The sequence below is a fragment of the Silurus meridionalis genome, chromosome 18 (assembly GCF_014805685.1).
Source record: "Silurus meridionalis isolate SWU-2019-XX chromosome 18, ASM1480568v1, whole genome shotgun sequence".
Lineage (NCBI taxonomy): Eukaryota > Metazoa > Chordata > Actinopteri > Siluriformes > Siluridae > Silurus > Silurus meridionalis.
The window spans coordinates 25,498,296-25,513,166 of NC_060901.1; the positions used below are offsets into that span (position 1 = coordinate 25,498,296).

Genomic DNA, 14,871 nt, shown 5'->3' on the forward strand with positions numbered 1-14,871 from the left:
ATAAGAACTCTGAGTTGGAGAGCCGTGAAGGATTTTAGCGCATCAGTTAGCAGGGCAGTGTTTGGGGAAATTCCTTTCTGTTGAATCAGGACTCATTATAGTTCACACACACACATCTATCTGTCACTCTCCCTTTCTCTCTTCTCCTGGTCTTATTCCTTGTCTTCTTTCTCTCTTTGTCCATCTTTGGCTTCTCTCTCTCTGTGTCTTCTGTGTTTTGTTTTTTTGTTTTATTTTTCTGTCTTCTCTCTCTTTGCCCTCTCTCTCTTTCTCTCTCTCTCTCTCTCTCTCTCTCTCTCTCTCTCTCTCTCTCTCTCTTCTATTTGTCTGTCTCTCTGGCTTATTCCTTGTCTTCTTTCTCTCTTTATCCATCTTTGGCTTCTCTCTTTCTGTCGTCTTTGTATTTTTTTTTTTTAACTTTCTCTCTTTTCCCGTCTTTCTGTCTTTGGCTTTGCTCTCAGTTTCTATCTTCGTTCTCTCTCTCGTCTTTAGTCTATCTATCTCTGTCTTATTCTTTGTCTTCTTTCTTGCTTTGTCCATCTTCTATCTTTGGTTTCTCTCTGTCTTCTCTCTCTTTATCTTTCCATCTCTCTTTGCCTTCTTATCTCATCTCTTTTTTTAGTCTTCCCTTATCTATCTGTCTGCCTTCTGTCTCTCTCTCTTATGTTCCCTCTCTTTCATGTTCTCTGCCTTCTCCCTCTCTCTATCTTTGTCTCTTTCTTATTCTCTCTCTCTCTCTCTCGCTCTCTCTCTCTCTCTCTCGCTCTCTCTCTCTGGATTCTTTGCCTGGCTTTCAGATCTGCACCTTCTGATGCAGACTAATCAAAAGCTTACATCAGTACAGCAGAAAATTTTTCAGCATTTGGGTCTGTTGAAAACCAACCTGTCAAGACTTGGTCTAAAACAAACAAATAATCCAGTGTCAAGTAATACAGAATAGAAAACAGAAACACAGACCAGAGATCGGGTTATAAATTATTTTAATAATTGTTATCCTTTCAAAACACGTTCGGACATTAAAACCGACAGAAAGAGGGTTTTTTTGCTAACTATAGCTACGTCACATTCCAGCTAGTATTCACATGCTCCTCATTTCCAAGCTGAAAAAAATATACAAATTCTCAGTCGCTCTCGACTTATTGTTTGAATTAGTGCCGAGGCGACACAAGCGTCCGAACTATAGCTATGCTCCGGCTCTTCAGTCCACGTTGAACAAGTTCACGGTCGTGAACTTGGCGCCCTCGAGGCAAGCGAGGCGACTTTTACTCTCATAGAAGGTCAGCCTTAACGTTCACATTCAAGAAGCAACTATTACATCATAGTTATTACAGAAACCCTGTTGCCGAGGGCGATGCCGCGGCGTATACATTCATCTCGTCTGTTTACAGTATCGGGAAATTCTTTCTCACACACAAATCTACAATATGTTGTATTGAAAAGGAAATAATACATTTTACACCGTTTTCTGTGCTGGTTTAGTTTCGCAATGGAGCTACCTAAGTAGAACGCCGCCTTGCTGCTACTGTCTACTCGCTTTGCTTCATCAAAGTCACAGCCAGGAACCATTTACTTTCACAGAAAGAGCTCATTTACTGACCGACAAACCTCATCAGCGAACCAGATTCTGAAGCTCGTGGCCAGAAAAGTGCACACAACTGATTCAGAATTGAAAAAAAAACCCCACATTAGGTTCAGCGTAGAAATATAGTCCGACGTTTGTCTGTAAACCCGCAGGGGGGGTGGAAAGTACCAAACTGCACGGAAGGGTGATCCAAAATTGACTTCCCGATGTGGCCTAGCAGCAGAGTGTGTGATGATGCTGATGAAGAAGGTTAAAGGACTATGTCAAAATGCACCCCTGCTTTGTGAGATTTTCTATTTGGATTAAATGCTGAAATCTTACATAGATGAAAAAGACCCATCAATGCCCTTATCTTCATGAATTCCCAGTAGACCCTGTGGTTTATAACCAATCTCAAGAAACCCGCTACTGACGATTATTTTATCATTGATTTACCCACTACTTTTCAAAGAAAGGCACTGTTCTTGTATTTCTGGATCAGCCCAACCAGCTCCGCCGTATCCAACGTGTGTGGATACAACCTCATAACCTGGTCCACGATGCTCTGAGGGAAAATCGTGCTTAGCTGCGACCTCACGTCTCTCCTCCTTCCGGTCAAATTGTCCCCGTCCATGACCTCTGTTAGACCTTGACCCCAGGTCATATCTGGTACCTTGAGCCGATTGGATGTCGACTGAGGATACGGTAGAGCCTCGTTGCAAAAAGGCATGTCATTGTTGTTTTTGTAAGCGGCATGCCTTTGATACGCTTGGTTTGGATGAAGCGTGCGAGTGTAGCCGGTGTGTCCGTGTTGGCATCCTGAGAGGATGTGGAGGTCAGGACTGTAGCAGCGCGAGGGCACGTCAGGGCTGCGCGCCCGCCTTGATTGCATGCCGGAACCACCAGACAGGAAGTAATCACTGCTATTTGCAGTCACGCACCCGCTGCTGTAGGCTAGCGAGGTCTGTAGGGCAGAGTCACTGAGGAAAAGGCGGGACATGGAGCCCTCGAGCGAGCCATATGCCTGGTCGCTTTTAATGCTCTTGTACAAAGCAGGAAGGGAGCGCTGCAGGTAGCTGGGGCTCGGAGAGTCGTGCGGAGAGGAGTAAAGATCGAGACCAGAAAGGTCAAGAGTAAGCTGGTCTTGATAAGCCGGAGTGGCCGCAGTCCAGTAGTCAAAGAGTCCATTTGGAGACGGGGGAACCTCGTCAGTCATGCTCGATGGCTGACTCTTTGCTCTCAATTCATCGGCCACTGAGAGCTGCGGTTGGTTGGAGCGCTCTGGATGGTAGAATTTGCATTTTACGCCATAGGTGCACTTCTTGCCTGAGAGATACGAGCAGGGAAAGTCGGTTATAATTGTGATGAGGTGTGCGGGAGAGAAAACATTAGAAGTCAACTCGAATGCTCTGAGACTTACCATATGGACAGTGTGGGGGCTTAGTCTCGGAAATTAAAGGCTTCTTTCTCAGGAAGTTCTCGATCGTTGGGCCGTTTCTCCCCAATGGATCGTCAGGAGGCATGAATCTTGAAACCACAAAAAACATTCATCAATCATAATTCTATTTTATAAACTTTGTCCTTTAAAATGTTATAGACAGTTTAATAAGTTTAGGACATCTTACATGGACTTTTTTCTTCACTTAAAACTAGGAGACCTAACTAGGAGTTCCAGCATGACAGTATCCCTGTGCACAAAGCCAGCTCCATGAAGCCTCTTCACCTGGCCTTTTCACCTCACCTACATTGGTACCTGACTTTACTAATGCCCTTGTACACGAAAGAGCACAAATCTCCACAAAATCTCTACAAAATCTGGTGGAACATCATCTCAGAAGAGTGGAGCTTATTATAACTGCAAATGGGTACTCTAACGTATCCACAAACTTTGGTCTAGGAATAAAAGAAAGCTCAGTAGATACAGTGTTTAAACAGTACAGGTTTATAAAGTTTGGAGGAACAGGAACAAGGAACTTTTTCATTTAATTATATATTTTTTTTTTTGCTATGCGACTGTTTGTCTGTCAACACTATTTCCTCATGCAAGTGCGAGGAACGTCATCTTAGACCTTGTTCCCGTAACACAGGGATTTTTTTTTCTTTTCTTGTTTTCCTCAACGCTTTACATGTAACCACACGCTCGTCCTACTTACATGTCGTTGGCAAAGGTGTACATGAGCAGCCTGTCCTCGATGAACTTCTTCCATTCAGGATTCTCCTGTTGCAGGTCGCGGTAGTTGTCGTTCGACACGATAATGCCATCCGAGGTGTAGGCCAGCTTGACGATATAGCGGTCATCATAGCACACCACCCGCTTGCCATTGACACAGCGCGACGGAGTGTACACCAGGATGTTCCTTCGCTCCAGCTCGTCCATTATGTGCTGGTCTGAAGAAAAATTGTTGGTTATGCATGCATCAGTAATTACGAATTACAAAACCCGTTCGAACATCTACGCCTGTTCTGTTGCTTTCAATGTTTGTTTCAATGTTAGTGTTTGTTCACTATAAAGACAAATGTATTGCGACACCTAACATTTTCAGCTCGATGTTCTTCTTCAATACGCTTGGACTAGTAGAGCCAAACCTGTTCCAGCAAGACAATGCCTCTGTGGACAAATCCAGCTCCATGAAGATATGATTTCTTCTTGGAAGATGTTCCACTAGATTTTGTGGAGATTCATGCTTGTTTAGCTATGAGTGTTAGTAAACTTGGGTACTGATGTAGGTGAGGGGAGGAGGTCTGGGGCGCTATTCCAATTCATTCCAAATGGGTTCTACAGGGTCGGAGCTCTATAGCAGTACATCTACAATATTGTCCAACCTGTTGAAAGTATATTTTTCATGGAGCTGGCTTTGTGCACAGGGTACATTTGTCATGCTTGAGCAGGTTTGGGTCTCCTAGAGGTCAATGGTGGTCATAAAGTTTCGCAGGTCATTTTTAAAAATTGTGCACATTATTTCAGTCTAGATTTTTGTTTGCAAATCTCGAATCACACTCCGGAGTCTTACCTGTGATGGGAGCCCCAGGTCTTGACTGTTCTTTTCTCCACAGAGGTACGAACACGGTGATGTCACGAATCTTTCTGTCCCAAAACCACTGCACTGCCAGCTGGATCCCTCGGCACGAAAACACCACCTTATTACCGTGGCTGTAGAACACAGAGAGAGAGAGAGAGAGAGAAGCACAGGTTAGGTTTGGACACATCACAATTCCTTATCTGATCTGAATGGAATAGGGGACGTGTGTCCCCTCAAGTAAACCTTCACCACCACCACCCCCCTAAACACGGTGTGTGTCGGCTTGCTTTGTGGATTTTAAATGTCCCGAGAAGGAGGGGAATATGTCAGAATGTGGACCTTGCGGGGACATTACAGCTTCAATTGTGTGTATTTGTTGAGGGTGAAGGTCAAATGTAGGTGAAGGTGTATTTGGAAGGTTTTCACAGAAATAAATAAACAAACATCCCTGTGTGTGTGCACATGCATTTGTGAGTGTGTAGGTGTGTGTGTTTGTGTGTGAGTGTCCCGAAATGTCTTTGTGTCTTGGTGTGTGTCTCTTTAGATGATATAGTCTCATGACGCTGTGTGTGTGGGAGTGTCAATTGTGTCCTTCCGTGTGTGTGTCTATTGTGTCTGTGTGTTTTCTGAGTGTCTGGCGGATGTCTCGTGTGTGTGTGTGTGTGTGTGTGTGTGCCTTTTGCGTGTCTGTATGTTCTGTATGTCCCTCATGCGTGTTTGTGTTTTTATGTGCATGTGTGTCTGTCTCTCGGCATGTTTGTGTGTGTGTTTTTTGGTGTGTGTATGTTTTGTGTGCGTCATGGCATGTCTGTCTGTGTGCGTGTGTGTGTTTTTCTGTGTACGTCTCTGCATGTTTGTGTGTGTGTGCATTTTTTAACCAGTGTCTCTCATTTCTGTTTCCCTGTGTCTCAGAATGTGTCTTACTTTGTGTGTGTCTGTGTGTAGGCTTTGATTGTGAATATTTAAGTCCTCAGTGAGATGGTAAATCACTGTGTGTGTGTGTGTGCACATGTGTGACCCGAGTTCTCCAGGAAATAGGTCATGACATACCTGTGGTTAGACAAAAACAACAATAACCACATCACTCACTGACGCGCATCGGTCGACTCTGAGATGTCCTAACACACACACTGTTTTTTAATACACTCACACACACACACACACATACACGGAGCATTAGCAAGACCGTTGAGCATTAAAAAGATCAGAAACGTAGTTGCAGATGTGTAGTGAAAGGGGTGATGATTCTGAGCGCTGATGTAGGTGTTTGGGTGAGACGTCCTCGTAGACGTCTGTGGTTTTGCTGGCGCTGACTCAGAGCAAGACTGCCGGGCCGAAACGCTTGGTCATAAGACCCAGACTGATGCTAAACACTAAACACACGCCTAAGGTTAGAGATTTATAGCAGGAGATCTTCCACATCTTCCAACCCATGTATACCAGATTGTCAAGGATCTCCTAGTTCAAGCGAATGAAAATTCTCATCCAAAGACGTCTGATAGTTCGGGCTGAAAAAGTTGGGTGTCCTAATACTTTTGGCCTGAGTGTATGTCTGTCTTGGTCTCTTAGTGTGTGTGTGTGTGTCTTTTTTTGTCTTATTCTCTGTGTCTTGGTGTGTTGCGCAATGTGCGCATGTGTCTTGTGTGTGTGTCTGATCTCAACCGAATTGAAAAGCATGTCAGACTATGAGGTGGAGGAGGGACAACAGCGTAAACCCACTATCTTCATCTTTTATTTTTTGCTGCACTGATTTCACAGAAGTGTGTGTGTTTGTGCACGTTATTCTTTTTGACTAACCTAGTATGGGCCTTTGATTCGAACAGTGTCAGGAATTGGGTGCATGTGTGTGAGCATGAGAGCATGTGTGTGATCATGAGTGTGTGTGTGTGATCATGAGTGTGTGTGTGTGTGTGTGTGTGTGTGTGTGTGTGTGTGTGCGCGTGCGCGTGCTTTGCATGTGGTGTTTCACCTGAAACTGATACGCTTCTTGAGCAGGCGCATTGTTAAGGAAGTCTCTTTGCAGAACACTTCCTGGACAAACGGCATCTGCAGCAAGTCCTAAACACCGCCACCACCACCACCACCATGTTCAGTGTTGTGAAATGTGTCTTTTGTGTCTTTGTCCCAGTATGCCTGTGTGTCTCTGGATGCCTGTGTGTTTGTGTGTCTCTGGATGCCTGTGTGTTTGTGTGTCTCTGTATGCCTGTGTGTTTGTTTGTCTCTGTATGCCTGTGTGTTTGTTTGTCTCTGTATGCCTGTGTGTTTGTGTGTGTCTGTCTGCCTGTGTGTGTGTCTGTCTCTGTATGCCTGTGTGTTTGTGTGTCTCTGTATGCCTGTGTGTGTGTCTGTCTCTGTATGCCTGTGTGTTTGTGTGTCTCTGTAGGTCTGTGTGTTTGTGTGTCTCTGTATGCCTGTGTGTGTGTCTGTCTCTGTATGCCTGTGTGTTTGTGTGTCTCTGTATGCCTATGTTTGTATGCCTGTGTGTTGGTGTCCCCTGTAGGTCTGTGTGTGTCTCTCTCTGTAGGTCTGTGTGTTTGTGTGTCTCTGTATGCCTGTGTGTTTGTCTGTTTCTTGTGTTTGTGTATGCCTGTTCGTTTGTGTGTCCCTTGTATTTGTGTATGCCTGTGTGTTTGTGTGTCCCTTGTATTTGTGTATGCCTGTGTGTTTGTGTGTCCCTTGTATTTGTGTATGCCTGTGTGTTGTGTGTCTCTGTATGTCTGTGTGTTTGTGTGTCTATGTGTTTTGTGTCCCTTGTCTGTGTGTTTGTGTCCCTGTAGGTCTGTGTTTGTGTGTCTCTGTATGCCTGTGTGTTTGTGTGTCTCTGTATGCCTGTGTGTTTGTGTGTCCCTTGTATTTGTGTAGGTCTGTGTGTTTTTGTGTCCCTGTATGTCTGTGCTTGTTCATCTTTGTGTGTGTGTATATATTAAACCATACTAAGTGTTTGTTTTAAAATTCATGTGTGTATTAATGCTACAGTCTGTGTGTTTTATTTGTGTGTATATGTATAAATGCTATGTGTTTGTGTGTACATACATACAGTACATGTGGCACACTGTGTGTGTCTGTGTGTGTACCTACATGTGTGTCCTCTGCCTCAGTACAGCTAACCCACTGCAGTGTTCTGGTTTTGTAACATCTCTTATTTTGAACATAAGTTTATTCATTTAATCATTTTGAAACTCATGGTTGACGTGTGACTCCCACTTCTGCATATCGCGCTACACAAGCGCACAAGAGAGCAGGAAATGAAATTGTGATCGAACACTAAAAATACTGTAAACACTTCACAATTATTTGCACCCTTCATTATCATTAATCAAACCCATGCCAGATTATAAAGTGCACACTTGAATTTTGTGTCAGTGTGTGTGTACACACACCTGCCATCAAAAAAGTGACAAATCGGTCTGATAAATCGGTCTGCCCTTTGTCTTTCCCTCCCACCCTTAAACCCACAACCTGTTTTGAAACTATCTGTGAATCATGAGGTGACTTTTAAGGGAGAAAAAAAAGAAATAATACAATGCCTAACCGAAAAGTTCAGTTCCCAAAAACATGTACTTAGCATGAAAAAAAGTAAAAAAAAAAAAAAAAAAAAAAGAAAAGTCGATTGTAGGTGGGTGGGTTAAAGGTCACACTATTACCACAATCTGTCACTAGGGATTTGTATAGAGTGTTTTACAAAAAGGGACCGAAAAAAGATGAACAACTTCGCCTACTCGAGCTGTTTCGAAGGTATCCGGAATCGTTTTATGATAGCAAATCTAAAAATCGCACAGCCTTATATGTAACGTGTAAATACCTTAAATTTAGCACAGATTCGAATGAAGGGTAAGGAAACATTTTAAACGGGTTCATTGGTTTGTTTTTATTTATAAAAACAAAAGTCACGGTGCTACCTTTTTTTATATATATATAGTCCAGATCCAACGTTCTAGTGTTAATCGCTAAGTCTTAACATTTCAAAAAAATTTACAGTGAAGATATAATAGTCCTAAAATATAGTATGTGTAAGTTGTATAATAAGTATGTGTTGAGATGTAACTCAAGAATAGGCAGTGTGTACATAAAGCTCCCACCTTATAGCAACGTTGCTGCCGTCTATGACCACGGGTCTGAAGGGGGTCGAGCTGTACGAGTCCGAGTACGTTGTATCGGCTTGTTTGTGCTGCAGCGACGAGCCACATCCTCGTGGGATGAGCTTAGGGCTGCTCTCCGGTGCCCCTGGTGCTCCTGTGGCGTTGGTGCGACACGTCTTGATCAGCTCCTGGAGGATGTCGTTGGTCGGCGCGTCCTGGCTGAGCGTCTGCAGGACTCGCATGATGTCCGAATGAGAGTAACCCAGCTTGAGGAAATGCTTCACCTTGATCTGCTCACGCTCCATGTCTGAGTGTGTCTGCATGGGTCCACGGTTGTGCGAGTCCTCAAGTGCCTCCTCTTCTGGTTGCCCACGTGTTCTTCGTGTGTATGGTTTGCTAAAGAAAAAAGAGTGGGCTGGTGGTTTATCCCGCGAACTTAGCCTTGATAGGGGGAATCCGCCTTCAGTCTGTCTTTTGGTTTCCACTGTTTGTGGAAGAATTGTGTTTGAGGAGGCGGGTTCTCTCTGGGTAAACACACAAATGTCAGGTAATATTAGGGGCTTTTACACCCTCTTACACAGTTTCACCCAGCTCTTGCAAACATCACTCACTACTACTACTACTACAACACACACGCATTTCTATCCGCTTCTATTTTTACCAAGCAAGCCGATTTGCATCAACAGGACGTCACGATGAGACCGCAGCCGAAAGGAGAACTCTCTACTATAGCTCAGCACCATTTTAACCGGTGCGCTGCTTGCGTCAGAACCTTGCCGAAATCTCAGATTCTCGAGAACGCCGTATCTAAACCGGCTCGTTAATAGTGGAAGTGCATGTGCGAAGGAGGCAGAGTGTCTGTGAGAGAGAGAGAGAGAGTGTGTGTGGGCGTGCATAATGCTGTATTGGAAAGCCCCTGTGTGTCACCACATCTTATTTATGAACCTAAAATGAAAAGCAGAACTAACAGAGATGCACGTCATGCCACACAGTTAAAAACCTTTTCATCAAATAACAGCCATCTGTCGTGTTTTGTAATCTTTCCATCAGATCATCACACATGGCCCACGGTGTGGTCGTGTTAAAAGTGACTAATCTGTAGTGGTGAACCATTTTCCAAACGCACACACAAACACGCATACACCTGTTTTTCTTTGTTTAAGATCTATGTGGCAGTGATTCGGTAGGGAAAATAAAGTGAATAAAATGGGTTATAAACCCACCTCTTACTGTATCACTCTGACCTCAAATGTTTTTGTCTTAGCACAGCTTTTGTTCAAAGTATTCCTCCTTTTCTTGCACTTCGCACATTTTTATCTGGTTGCTTCCGCCCGCCACAGGTAGAGACAAGTTTTTTTTTCCCTCAAGATTTGAGCTTTGCCATGTTGGAATTCTGGCCTGCCATCATTTGCCCTGCTGTCCAATACATGGACAAATTCCCTCTCTTTCTTCATCTAGCACAAGTATAAATTCCTTCCCTTACCTTACCTGACACAGATACAAACCATGTGTCCCTCCTCTTTCCCACCCTGGCTAAAGTACAAAACCATATGTCCCCACCTCACCTGGGGCAGGTAAAAACTGTGTGGTCCTCTATTTCCCTTAACTGGCTCAAGTGCAAATCATATGACCTCCCCCTACCTGTCCAGGAATAGGCGGCGCTCTAATTATTCTTACCTGGAACAGGTACAAATGCTGCATTCTTTCCTCTTCCTTTATCTGACTCACATGCAGAAACATTGCCCTTTCCCTTCTCTGACTTGGCACGGGTACAGACCCCACATTTTCCACCCAGGAATGGATGCTGTCCTTCAACCATCTTTACACTGGCACAGGCATAGAGCATTCCTTCGGCAATGGACACCATGGTCAAGTACTGGGGGAGGCCTTTTCTGATCTGGCAACAAGTACTTGACCATATGTCCTTACACCTTTCTCACCTGGCAAAAGCCCAGACCATGTTTTCCTTTGTCTCCCCAGCACAGGCACAGACAGTGTCTTTTCTCTTTCCCCACCTAGTTCAGTCATAAACCATACGTCCTTTCTTTTCTCCCACTTGGCGCAGGTTCAAACCATTATCTTCCGCCTATCTTGCATGGCACAGGTACAGGCACCATGTCCTTCCCTTTACCTCACCTGGCACACATATATAGAAATGTGTGTAACTCTGCTTCCCGCATCTGCTATTTCTGACCAGGCAGCTTCCCTGTTCCTGGTCTGGAAAGAGGGAGGGACATTTTACAGCTGTACCTCTATTAGTATAATTAGCAAATTTATTCGTCTAATTTCTGCTTCTCTCATCAGCCACAGTACATACCCCCCAGTCACGTTTAATTTTTAACACTTACTTTTCCTCATTGCAAGCCACAAAGTTGAGACATAAAGAAGACACCTTAAGAAAAACAGCAGCAGCTGTTTTATCCCTCATCCTGAAACACACCTCCTCATTCACGGTCTTACTCAGTTGTTTGTCTCTTATTCCATGATGCCTGTCTTATACTATTTCTGTGGGTTCCTTATTGTTGAATTACTTATTTACAGCATACCTTGTAAACCTAGGAGTGTTTGCCTGGCTGTGCACGCCTACACACACTTTATACACATTCCACTTATTGTAGTTGCTTTGTGTTGAGGTTTTGTATCCACTCAATCAATTCTCTAACTTTATTCTACTTTGTTTTTCTGTTGTTGGACGTAGCTCCAAGGTTAATTCATAGTCTTGATACTACTTGACGTTTCTCCCCTACTGTCAGGAAACATCTCAAGTTATCTGTATGTCATCTATAGCCCTTGGTCTCTGTCTACAGAACTTGTACCACAACGCTTTATATATAAATACACTTTCTACCTAAAGAAGTACAAAGTTAAATTCTGAATCAGGAATACTTACCCTGTGTCCGGCAGCCACACATCGAGTTTGTGTGTGTGTGCGTCCCCGTCTAAACGTTTCTCTCGCAGAATGATCAAGCATATGAGGAAGTGGCTCAAATGTGTGCTTAAACCAAAGGCAAGGAAACCGAAGAATAAAAATACGCACAGCGACACGCCCCCTTACACACACATGCACACACACCCGCTTCCTTATGCACATTTTTGATATGAGAAGGTTATTTCCCCTTGCAGCACGCTTCCTCAAACACACACACACACACACACACACACACACACACACACACACACACACACACACAGGCTCTTAAGATTGCCACTGCGTACCAGGTTACGGTTTTATTTATATCCGTCCATGTCACAAAGCCCCCTGTGATCTTTAAGAAGCGCGACAGGGAAGTCATGTAAAGAAAAAACAAAAAACAGTGAGTGTGTGAAAGTGTGTTACGCAAGATCGGGGGTGGGAGGGTCAGGTCACGTGCGTGCATTCCCTTGTTCCTTAGTTCGGCAACGGAGGATTACTCGGGTGTCGTGTAACGACATGAGAAAAAGACCAGATGATTTCTGGATCGGTGCTATAAATAAAAGCAATATGACCATAGCCTTTTTGTGGAGAAGTTCCCCCACATCATGTATTGCTTGGGCTTGTTCTGTGGAACAATAGTCACAATAGTCCATTCTTTTAGAGTACCGACATGCCCCCAGGGTGTTTGTTTAAAATTGTCCCGGGGTGTTCGGGAACAACACGCGGACTTTGAGGATGGATTCAGACTAGTTAATCTCAACGGTCTTAACTACAATGGCAATTAATCACTTCACACATTAACAACTATGGACATTTGGTGCCACCCAGATGAGGACGGGGGTCCCTTTTGAGTCTGGTTCCTCAAGGTTAGATCCTCATACCGTTTTGAATTTTTACATCTTTTATGAACATCTCGACACCTTAACCATTACATTTTATTCATCTCGTCCTATTTGTTCATTTGGTGCTATCCAAAGATAAGGTCGTATATTTCCGCCGTGTCATCAGTTTGAATCTCCATTTACCTCAACACAAATATGTGTTTGAAGGGCAAAAAAAAAAGAAAGGAAAGAGAAAGTAATGTCCAAGGTTGCCCAAGTACTGGGAAGACATTACTTAACAGCCAGGGTACTTCCTGTTTTTTTTTTTTCTTTCTTTCTTTTTTCAATGCAAAAAATTAAAAAAGTGATACGATGAGTCATCCGATAGAGATAAAAAGTTTTCTCGATTCTTTATTACCCTGAACATTTTTGTGACCTCTCTGTCATGTGCTCATTTGCAAGCCCTCGAGCCGTCATTGTGTTGCACAGACTTGGTGAGGGTACGTCAGTCTGCTGACGCCAGCTCGAGATTTCAATCGCTGATATGCATGCGGTTTAGAAGTTGATCGTGTAAAGCACCTTCAGGCAAAATTTTGTGTGTGACTCTCACTCTCCACACCAGTGTTGCATCTGTTCAGTCATTGTTCTTTCGATTTTGTTTCGATTATTATTTCAGTGACCTGCTGCTACTAAATTAGACTTCCTTGTTCCTTGTATGGGTGCATCCAGAACGTTTTTATATTACGCATGCTTTCTTTAGCAGGTCAAACCAGTACAACCCTGTTGTGTGGTTTAACTCGCTTAAACAGCAAGGAGAAAAGCTCTTTTTTCTTTTGAAAAGCTTGATACCGTATTCACAGAATAGTCGTGAGGGCACTGGTGGCCAAGGGTCTACAAGTGATTTTACTCAAGATATATAATATGGCCAAAAGCATCGGGAGAGCTGATCAATCCAGTCAAATGTGGTTCTTCCCCTGAACCTTATACTTTAAAGGTAAAAGCACACAATTGTATTGAATGGATGTGGTGGCATGAATTTCTGCTTCACTTGAACGAGGAGGCCCAATCCTGTTCAATGCTTTTCAGGGCTTGGAAAGTGTGTCCTGCTCTAGAGCTCCAACCCTATTAGGATGAATTTGAAGCCACCCCAGGCCTCCTCCTCTCATTTACATCACCACCTAGGCCTACCTACTAACAACCTTGTAGCTAAAGGAGCACAAATCTCCACAAAATCTAGTGAAACATCTTCCCAGAAGAGTGGAGCTCATTATTACAGTAAATCTTGACTGATCCAGAATTAAGTCGAACTCGATTTCGACATGTCAAGGCCTGGACTCCTCAAGACCTCCTCCTTAAATGAGCTGTGGCATCTGTTGCCAAGATGATCCAGGTCATGGAAGTGCTAAGGTTAACCCTCCATGGATCATACTTGTTTGTCCAGCACGTGCCCTGACCTCTTTGTTAAAACCCTTTGTCGCCTAGAGCATCGCACTGCTTTTTTTTCAATAGTGGTTCCAGGTCTTTATCAGGTACCCACATATACACCCTGACAGAAAAGGAACTTCATCAGAGCACCTTGGTTCTTAGTCCAGTTCCTGATGTAAACTGGAGGAGCTTGGGGGGTGGAGCGCAGGAGTCGACACTTTTCTATCAGAGCCAGCATTGACGTTTTTTAGCAATTGGTGCAACACTCGGACCAAGCAAGCTAGCCTTCACCCCTCACACCATCAAAGAGCCTGTCTCCATGTTTCTTAGAGGACTTTTGGTAGGTATTATTCAATGCATACAACAAACACCCCACTACAGCTGTTTAAGGTCTGGGCTGGCTCTTCCAATTCATATTATGTGTTCAATAGGGTCAAAGGTTTATAGTAAAAGATATTCCAACCCATGAACTTTCTGGATTTTTCAAGTTTGGTTCTCCTTGAGCATCCCTGTCTGCAGATTCCTGGTTGTACCTCCTTTGAGGACTTTTGCTAGGTATTTTTCACTGGATACCATAAACACCTGCTGTTTTGCTGATGTTTAGACGTCTCTAGAAGCCATCACAATTTGGCCCTGGTTGCCTGTTTGTACCCTAGGCCCAGCATGATGCATGCAACTCATCACATGAGGGTCTAAATGTTTTAGAAATACCCCGACACACTATTATGGTTGCATCGATGAACACATGGAAACATAATGACTTCCTTTTTCCAGTGTTGAAACAAAAAAGACCCTTTCAAATAACAAAAACGGGAAGGTGGTATCTGTTTGCTTGTGTGTGTATGTGTGTGTAATATATACGTTTGTGTTTGTGTTACCAGGGGCGAATGACAAAGGTGTGCGTGGAGGGGTTTCCCGCTTGCAGAAGTGAGAGTGTGTGTGTGCAGTAGAACAGTAGTAGCATGACTTTTTTTTTTTTTTTTTTTTCCACTCCGCCCCCGTCCTGTAAGAGACGAGTATGTGGGGGCGGTTGAGCAACACACACATAGAC

At 43.8% G+C, this 14,871-nt stretch overlaps 1 protein-coding gene across 2 annotated transcripts; it reads right to left on the reverse strand.

Moving 5' to 3' along the window:
- Nucleotides 1-963: 963 nt before the first annotated feature.
- LOC124401372 (endoribonuclease ZC3H12A-like) lies at nucleotides 964-11,821 on the reverse strand. Of its 2 annotated transcripts, none has more exons than XM_046873651.1 (6): nucleotides 11,551-11,821; nucleotides 8,661-9,184; nucleotides 4,573-4,712; nucleotides 3,715-3,949; nucleotides 2,982-3,088; nucleotides 964-2,887 (listed from the first exon to the last, which is right to left on the reverse strand). In XM_046873651.1, the coding sequence occupies exons 1-6, from the start codon at nucleotides 11,749-11,751 to the stop codon at nucleotides 2,028-2,030; spliced, it is 2,067 nt and encodes a 688-aa protein (XP_046729607.1). In that variant the 5' UTR covers nucleotides 11,752-11,821; the 3' UTR covers nucleotides 964-2,027. The 2 variants fall into 2 exon arrangements, with proteins under 2 accessions (XP_046729607.1, XP_046729608.1); XM_046873652.1 differs by having other exon boundaries at nucleotides 8,661-9,056; nucleotides 11,551-11,818.
- Nucleotides 11,822-14,871: the final 3,050 nt, after the last annotated feature.